The sequence below is a fragment of the Nycticebus coucang genome, chromosome 3 (assembly GCF_027406575.1).
Source record: "Nycticebus coucang isolate mNycCou1 chromosome 3, mNycCou1.pri, whole genome shotgun sequence".
Taxonomy (NCBI): Eukaryota; Metazoa; Chordata; class Mammalia; order Primates; family Lorisidae; genus Nycticebus; species Nycticebus coucang.
Window position 1 is genome coordinate 6,223,041 of NC_069782.1, and position 8,944 is coordinate 6,231,984.

Below are 8,944 nucleotides of genomic sequence, written 5' to 3' on the forward strand. Positions count from 1 at the left end.
TCTGGCTTCCCCCACCAAGGCTATGGAGACCATGCCGTCCTGACCCAGGGCCTCGCGTGCCAGCTGCTTCTGCAACAGAAATGAGGGGATGGGTAGTATGGGTAGAAACATCTCCCCTGCAGGAGATCACTGTTCAGCCTTCTACCCTGGCCAGCCTCTGCATCTCTTCTTGGGTTGTCTCCTCCTTCCCTGCCCCAGGACCACATTCAGCCCCTTCAGAATTCCAGAGCTGAACCCACTGCCTCCCTAACGTTTCCTGTCCCTTCCCACGCCAGGCCCAAGGGTAGCACCTCATCCAGCCAAGCAGCTTCTCCCCAGCTGTATAAGGCCTCAAGCCCATTGGCCCTGCCTGCTGGGTGCACTTTTCTTGCCCTGACCATGGGGCTGAGCCTCCAGGACCGTCATCAGCCACCACAGCTGCTCCCTCCCTCGTTGGTCTTGAAGGGAATGAAAACGTTACTCCACAGAATATTGAGGAGTGTTAAATTAAAGGCACTGAAAGTGTAGGGGAGTGTTCAGTCTCAGCTTCTATCTGTCTGATGGTGGGAAATAAACACCTCCTCACTGGAGATAGCACTTGCTTATTAGCCCAGAGAAGGTACCAGCAGGCATCAGAGGATTCTGGAAACAGTCTGTCTTCCTCCATTTCCCCACCTTCCCTGCTCCCCACCTCAAAGAAGACAGATTTTTCCCACCTTTCAAAAGATAACCCAGTTCAAAAGACTGCACTCTGGGAGGCTGAGATGGTCCTCCTGATGTAGTTGGCAACCAGGAGTTGCATCTGGTGTGTTGTGTGCCTGGGAGGCTGAGGTGGGTGGATCATCTGAGCTCAGGAGTTCAAGATCAGCCTGAACAAGAGTGAGAACCTGTCTCTACTAAAAATAGAAAAACTAGCTGGACGTTGAGGCAGGTGACTATAGTCCCAGCTACTTGGGAGGCTGAGGCAAGAGAATCACTTGAGTCTGGGAGTTTAAGGTTTCTGTCATCTGTGGTGCCATGGCACTCTACCCAGGGTGACAGAGTGAGACTCTGTCTCAAAACAAAAACAAAAAACCTTAAAAAATAAAAGACCGGACCTGCTCTCTCCTTTGTCTTGTAACTATATAGGATTTATGACTCTTTGTTAAAATAGTATATAAGCAAGGCCCTAAACCACTGTGTTGAGAGAGAAATACTTTTAATCTGAGACTTCTCTTGAGGGATGATTTTTGTTGTTATTGTTAACATGACTTTTGTTTTCAGGAAAGTTTCTCAACTAAGAACCTAAAAAGGGAAAGAAAAGAAATTATGTGTGCCAGGCACAGTGGCTCATGCCTGTAATCCCAGCACTCTGGGAGGCTGAGGCGGGCAGATTGCTTGAGCTCAGGAGTTTGAGACCAACCTGAGCAACAGTGAGACCCTGTCTCTAAAACTTAGCCGGGTGTTGTGACGGGTGCCTGTAGTCCCAGCTTCTGGGGGGCTCTAAGTGAAACTCCCACTCTGTTGCCCAGGCTAGAGTGCTATGGCATCACCTAGATCACAGCAACCTCAAACTCCTGGGTTCAAGTGATCTTCCCAACTCAGCCTCCCAAGTAGCTGGGACTACAGACAACTGCAATGATGCCCAGCTAGTTTTTTCTTTTTCTTTTTTGTTTTGAGACAGAGTTGCCCTTGGTAGAGTGCTGTGGTGTTATAGCTCACAGCAACCTCAAACTCTTGGGTTCAGGCGATTCTCTTGCCTCAGCCTCCCGAGTAGCTGGGACTATAGGCACCTGCCACAATGCCCGGCTATTTTTAGGAACAGGGTCTCACTCTTGCTGAGGCTGGTCTTGAACATGTGAACTCAGGGCAATCCACCTGCCTCAGCCTGCCAGAGTGCTAGGATTACAGGCGTGAGCCACCCAACCCAGTCCTGTGCCCTCTGTTTTTATTTGCTAAATCTGGCAACTGGTTCCTATACCTATAATAGGGACCTTAGGGTCCATCAGGGGTAGGACAGCTCCAACCTGGCCCAAAACTTTGTCCTTGCACCTGCCTGAAAACCTCTTTCCCAAACTCCCCTTAACTTCCTGGGTCCCTGGAAGGCTGGAGCCCAGAGACTCCAGGGGAGCTGCTCTACCACTGACCCAATTAATCTGCTCTCTATGGTCTCAGGCTGCTCCCCTAGAAAATGGGACTGATGGTTTCTCTGCCCAGCCTCTCTTAACCCAAGGATCATACTCCTTAGCTGGGTCAGGGATTCTCAGCCAACATTCCTGAAGGAGGAAGGTTTGAGGTTTGTGAGAGTTTCTATTCTTTGGCTCATGGCAGGACTGGGAGATTAAGATGAGGGATTAATGTTTTTGTTTTGTTTGTTTTGTTTTGTTTTTGAGACAAGGTCTCAAGCTGTCACCCTGGTTAGAGTGCTGTGCTGTCATAGCTCACAGCAACCTCCAACTCTTGGGCTCAAGTGATCCTTTTGCCTCAATTTTTTCTATTTTTAGTAGATATGGGGGTCTCACTTTTGCTCAAGCTGATCTCAAACTCCTGAGCTCCAGCAATCCACCCACCTCCGCCTCCCAGAAGGCTAGGATTACAGCTGTGAGCAACTGTGCCAGGCAAGAGTTTTCTTCCCCCACTCCCCCAAAGCAAATCATAAACCAGTTAAACCAGTTAAACTTCAGTAATAATTAATTCAGGCCAGGATCATCAACAGATTCGGAAACCATTCTATGGAGTTTGTTGGGAATAAGAACACTTATGTGGTATCAAAGTGAAAGGCTACCTTACTCTGGGGAGGTCTGGCAGGTGCCACCAACAGTGGGATGAGCTGACATCACAAATATCCTGACCTCAGATCTGTCTCCAGAGTCAAGGAGACTAAAGACACTTACCACGTAAATGCAATGCTTGACCTGGGATCAGTATTTGGGTCAGAAAAGAAGAATAGCTAGAGGCTCAGCGCCTGTGGCTCAGGCAGCTAAGGCGCCAGCCACATACGCCTGAGCTGACGGGTTCAAATCTAGCTCAAGCCTGCCAAACAACAATGACAGCTGCAACCAAAACATAGCTGGGCGTTGTGGCGGGCGCCTATAGTCCCACCTACTTGGGAGGCTGAGGCAAGAGTATCGCTTGAGCCCAGGAGTTGGAAGTTGCTGTGAGCTGTGATGCCAAGGCACTCTACCCAGGGTGTCAGCTTGAGGTTCTGTCTCAAAAAAAAGAAAAAGAATAGCTAGAAAGGACATTATGGGGACTGGAATGGAATATGGACTAGAGGTTGGATATACTAATAGTATTATATCAGTTACATTTCCTGAATTTGATAGTTGCACAGCATAGCAATGTGGCCTTGTTTTTAGTAGATATGTAGGCAAGTTGTTAGTGGTAAAGGGCCAGACAGCCCCAACTAACTCCCATGTGGTTCAGCAAAAGCAAATGGAGAAACAGGGAGGGAAGGAGTGTGAGAGGTGGGGGTAGAGAGAGGTGAACTGATAACAACTGGTGAATCCAATTGTCTGTTGTCCTATTCTTGCAACTTCTCTAAACAAGACCTCTGGGGAGCACACAAGCAGAATCAACTATCAGAAGCAGAAGGGGCTTTACAGACCTTGCAGCCTTCACCAGAAGAGGGGTTAAAACAAACAAAAAGACCTTGCAAGCCTGCCTGCCCTCTCTCTGACAAGCAGCAAGGACTGTGAGAAGGAGAAGCCTTGGCCTGTTGGTTACACAATTGTCTGCAGTAGAGCTGGTCAGACCCTGCCTTGCTAGCTGAAAAGACAAGGCCTCAGCCCCTAGTCAATGTCATCCCTGCTTCCTCTCCCTGTTCCCCCAGGCTGCTCCACAGTCAGCACCTTGTGGAATTGAGCAGTCCTCATGGGGCTCAGGGGAGAAATCTACCCCTGGCTTCTCAAAGAAACTGGATCTCAACTTCTCTCCACCTGGTCTGCCCACATCCCCTGGGGTGACATCCCCACCTCTGTAGATACAGGCAGGATGGCGAGGGGGAGGAGGACTCAGAGGAAAGGGACAGGAATTTTGACATTGTCTCCTAGAAAGCAGCAAGTTCTGGGGCCTCACTTGGCCACCACAAACAGATTGAAACCCCTGGAGGGGAAATTGTTGGGAGTTAAGACCCAGAACTACAGGGTAAAATAAACACATGTGGGCCAGTCCCTTGCCAGGGCTAGGGGCAGCCAGAGGACAGGATGGATGCCAGAGTACAGGATGGTTTGGGGACCAAACCAGCTGGAGGTGGCAGACAACAAAGACTTCTGACCTCAGTCTTCACATCCCAGAGGTCATAGCAACTGTCCTGACCACCCAAGTGTCCCAACCAGACAAAATCTGTCCCCAGTTTTAGCTTCAGCCTTTATCCATTCCTGTATCAGGTCTGTCTGGAGGTCACATAGCTATATGGGCCGATATCAGTGGGAGGCCAGGCCTTGCATGGGGGTCACTTTCTAGGGGACCTTCCAGATGGAACCAGGAATAAAATCTCCTTTTGTGCTTCACACATTGAAATTGTGTGAGTAGGCTGAGGTATAAACGCAGATGGGATTTATTACAAGAGCAAATTGTTTTAGTAATACATGTTGATTGCGAATGATGTGATTTTTATGTACAGAAATAATTATAAAGAGTGTCAAACAGCTTGTCAACCTAAAAGAAACCCAGAGAGAAAGGCTCTGCAGAACAAATGATTTTATTTGGGAATAGCAGAAAGACTGCAATCTGGGATGCACAAGCTACAGCAGGTCATAGCCGTGTCCAAGGAGGGGGGGGGGGAACTGGAATCTTTTAAAGACAAGGAGAAGTTTGCCTAGGTTGTTTCAAAACTAACAATTATAAAAACTGAAGTTCACAAAGACCAAAGGTACAGGAGTTTGTTGCAGGAGGTGGTGTGAATTTATCCACTATGACTAAGCAAGTGGCCTTGTGAAAGTAACTCATCTGACTTGACCCCAGCGAGGTAACCTAAAAGCGCTCTAGGGGGGTATGACTTATCCTACTCACAGCCATGTTTGCCTGAGGGCTTCTTTGTCAAGGCCTCTCTGACTCCATTTTGTTGGACTTTGACATAAGCAACTCCATTTTGTTATTTGCAACTTTCTTTTTTTTTGTAGAGACAGAGTCTCACTGTACCGCCCTCGGGTAGAGTGTTGTGGCGTCACACGGCTCACAGCAACCTCTAACTCTTGGGCTTACGTGATTCTCTTGCCTCAGCCTCCCGAGCAGCTGGGACTACAGACGCCCGCCACAACGCCCGGCAATTTTTTTGTTGCAGTTTGTCTGGGGCTGGGCTTGAACCCACCACCCTCGGCATATGGGGCCGGCGCCCTACTCACTGAGCCACAGGCGCCGCCCGTTATTTGCAACTTTCACAAGATAAAGTAAGAAGGCCAGGCATGGTGGGCTGTGTCTATAATCGTAGCATTCAGAGAGGCCGAGGTGGGTAGATCTCTTGAGCTCAGGAGCTAGAGACCAGCCTGAGGAAGAGTGAGACCCTGTATCTAGTAAAAATAGAAAAACTATCCAGGCATTGTGGTGGACACCTATAGCCCCAGCTACTTGGGAGGCTAGGGCAAGACGATTGCTCAAGTCCAAGAGTTTGAGGTTGCTGTGAGCTATGATGTCACAGCACTCTACCCAGGGCACAGAGTGAGACTCTGTCTCAAAATATGTAAATAGGGTGGCGCCTGTAGCTCAAAGGAGTGGGGCGCTGGCCCCATATACCAGAAGTGGCAGGTTCAAACCCAGCCACAGCCAAAAACTGCAAAAAAAAAAAAAAAAAAAGTAAAATAAATAAGGAAAGAGAAAGTTAAGATCTTGAGAAAGGCAGTGATAGCATGATGACTTCAGGAGGAAAATTATTTCCTCCTTGAGTCTACAAATGTATATAATAATTTAAATAACCATAAAAGGAAGGAAAGTAGATTCCATTCCAGCTTTGATTTTGTAGGATTGTTTGCTGGACTAGCATTTACAGCCTTAATCTAAACTGCAGCAGACCAAATAGCTCATGGGAAGGAGAAACAAGAGTTAAGCTTTGAACACTCTGTAAGAAACACTGTAACATCTCAGTAATATGACACTTTGGTGACAAGGGGAAGGGATCTCCTGGTTCTTGAGAACGGCCACCGGATCAGTCTATAAGTAGCTGCAGGAGCTGTTAGTCCGGTTCAGTTCTTATTCTTTCACGGACTCGCTCACTCTCTTTCACTCCTCCTACTTGGACACCCCCTGCCCCGGGCCCTTCTAAGAAGACTGCTAAGATTTACTCTCCTACTAAGACTGTTTCTCTCTCCCTTCTGCTAAGATGAACAGCCCTCAGGCACCTAAGGGGAGTTGATCCTGAGCTAGGTAGCACAGCAGTCCCTTCCTGGACAATACATAGCCCGGGGGCTGGAGACCTGGCCAGTACCAAGCCCTGACAAGTGGTGAGGGATAATGGAAGCCACTGGCACTAAACAGCATTTTTTTCTTTTTCCTCAACAGTATTTAAGTTTTGCTTATTTTAAACTATTAAGAGATGAGTCTTATAAGGAAAAGTCACGTGTTTGGGAGGGATGATTAAAAGGAGAACACCAACTTTATCACCTTGAAATTTTACAAGAAGAAACTCTAACATCACGTATCCAAGTGATGATAAGTGATAATCCTCATTAATTTGGTTGTAATAAAGAAAATCCTAAGGTGCTAGGGGACTGGATGAGCTTCTGCTGAGGCTCTGGATGACGTTCTGCTGCTCTCGTCACCATGGAAGGTGTTTATAGAGAAGGGTTGTGTATGAAGAACATTAGCAAGGTGGCAGTTACTGGTTCCACATGCTAAAGTCAAGCTTTAGATCATAGGGGGCCTCAAACTGCAGCCCGCGGGCCACATGAGGCGGTGTGATTGTATTTGTTCCCATTTTGTTTTTTTACTTCAAAATAAGATATGTGCAGTGTGCATAGGAATTTGTTCATAGTTTTTTTTTTAAACTATAGTCCAGCCCTCCAATGGTCTGAGGGACAGTGAACTGACCCCCTGTTTAAAAAGTTTGAGGACCCCTGCATATGATTCTGTCTTTTATAATTTTTTTTTTTGTTGTTGCAGTTTTTGGTCAGGGCTGGGTTTGAACCCATCACCTCAGGCATATGGAGCTGGCAACCTACTCCTTTGAGCCATAGGCACCACCCTTCTATAATTTTTTTTTTTTTTTGAGATAAGCTCTCTGATATCCAGGCTGGAGGACAGCAGCATGATCATAGCTCATTATAACCTTGAATTCCTGGGCTCAAATTATCCTCCTTCCTTAGCCTCCCAAAGTGCTGGGATTACAGGTGTGAGCCACTGCACTCAGTCTTCTTTATAATACTAAAATTGTATGGCTGGGCGAGGTGGCTCATGCCTGTAATCCTAGCACTCTGGGAGGCCAAGTGGGTAGATTGCCTGAACTCACGGGTTTGAGACCAGCCTGAGCCCGATCGAGACCTCGTCTCTAAAAATAGCCCAGCATTGTGGGCACCTATAATCCCAGCTACTTGGGAGACTGAGGCAAGAGAACTGCTTAAGCCCAGGAGTATGAGGTTGCTGTGAGCTGTGATGCCATGGCCCTCTACCCAGGGCAACAAAGTGAGACTCTGTCTCAAAAAAAAAAAAAGACTTCCGACTGCTTTTTCTGGCTACGCTGCTATGGCTGTTGAGGAGAAAAATGGCGTTGAAACAGATTTCCAGCAATAAGTGCTTTGGGGGATTGCAGAAAGTTTTTGAACATGACAGTGTTGAACTGAACTGCAAAATGAAATTTGCTGTCTACTTACCACCAAAGGCAGAAACTGGAAAGTGCCCTGCACTATATTGGCTGTCTGGTTTAACATGCACAGAGCAAAATTTTATATCAAAATCTGGTTATCATCAAGCTGCCTCCGAACATGGCCTTGTCGTCATTGCTCCAGACACCAGCCCTCGTGGCTGCAATATTAAAGGAGAAGATGACAGCTGGGACTTTGGTACTGGAGCTGGGTTTTACGTGGACGCCACTGAAGATCCTTGGAAAACTAACTATAGAATGTACTCTTACATAACAGAGGAGCTTCCCCAACTCATAAATGCCAATTTTCCAGTGGACCCTCAAAGGATGTCAATTTTTGGCCACTCCATGGGAGGCCATGGAGCTCTTATTTGTGCTTTGAAAAATCCTGGAAAATACAAATCTGTATCAGCATTTGCTCCAATTTGCAACCCAGTTCTCTGTCCTTGGGGCAAAAAAGCCTTTGGTGGATATTTAGGACCAGATCAAAGTAAATGGAAGGCTTATGATGCTACCTTTCTTGTGAAGTCTTATCAAGGTGCTCAGCTGGACATACTAATTGATCAAGGAAAAGATGACCGGTTTCTTTCAGATGGACAGTTACTTCCTGATAACTTCATAGCTGCCTCCACAGAAAAGAAAATCCCCGTTGTTTTTAGATTACAAGAGGATTATGATCACATCTTCTATTTCATTGCAACCTTTATTGCTGATCACGTTAGACATCATGCAAAATACGTGAATGCATAAAAAACTTCAGGGTTATAAAAGATGTAAAAACAGTATTGCCAACTATAAAAAGATTGCAAAATGTTGGATTTTATAATGCTAAAAGAACTTTATTCTGTGGTTAAATCACGTTCTGAATAAAGACATTAAACTTAAAAAAAAATAGAACAGAATAGAAAATATAAAATAAAATTATAATCATGAAAATTGAAAAAATACCTACTTGATCCTGACTAAGGTTTATCCAAGTAATCTATGGTAGTAGGTCCCTCCCTCCAGGGCCAGAGTTCTTTCTTTCTTTTTTTTTTTTTTTTGAGACAGAGTCTCACTTTGTCACCCTGGGTAGAGTGCCATGGTGTCATAGCACACAGTAACCTCAAACTCTTGGGCTCAAGCAATCCTCTTACCTCAGCCTTTGGAGTAGCTGGGACTACTGATGCTTGCCATAATGACCAGCTTGTTTTT

At 46.3% G+C, this 8,944-nt stretch overlaps 1 protein-coding gene across 1 annotated transcript; it reads left to right on the top strand.

Moving 5' to 3' along the window:
* Positions 1–7,623: 7,623 nt before the first annotated feature.
* LOC128581912 (S-formylglutathione hydrolase-like) lies at positions 7,624–8,500 on the top strand. Its single transcript, XM_053585251.1, has one exon. It carries the CDS (start codon positions 7,652–7,654, stop codon positions 8,498–8,500), a length of 849 nt encoding a protein of 282 aa, XP_053441226.1. The 5' UTR covers positions 7,624–7,651.
* Positions 8,501–8,944: the final 444 nt, after the last annotated feature.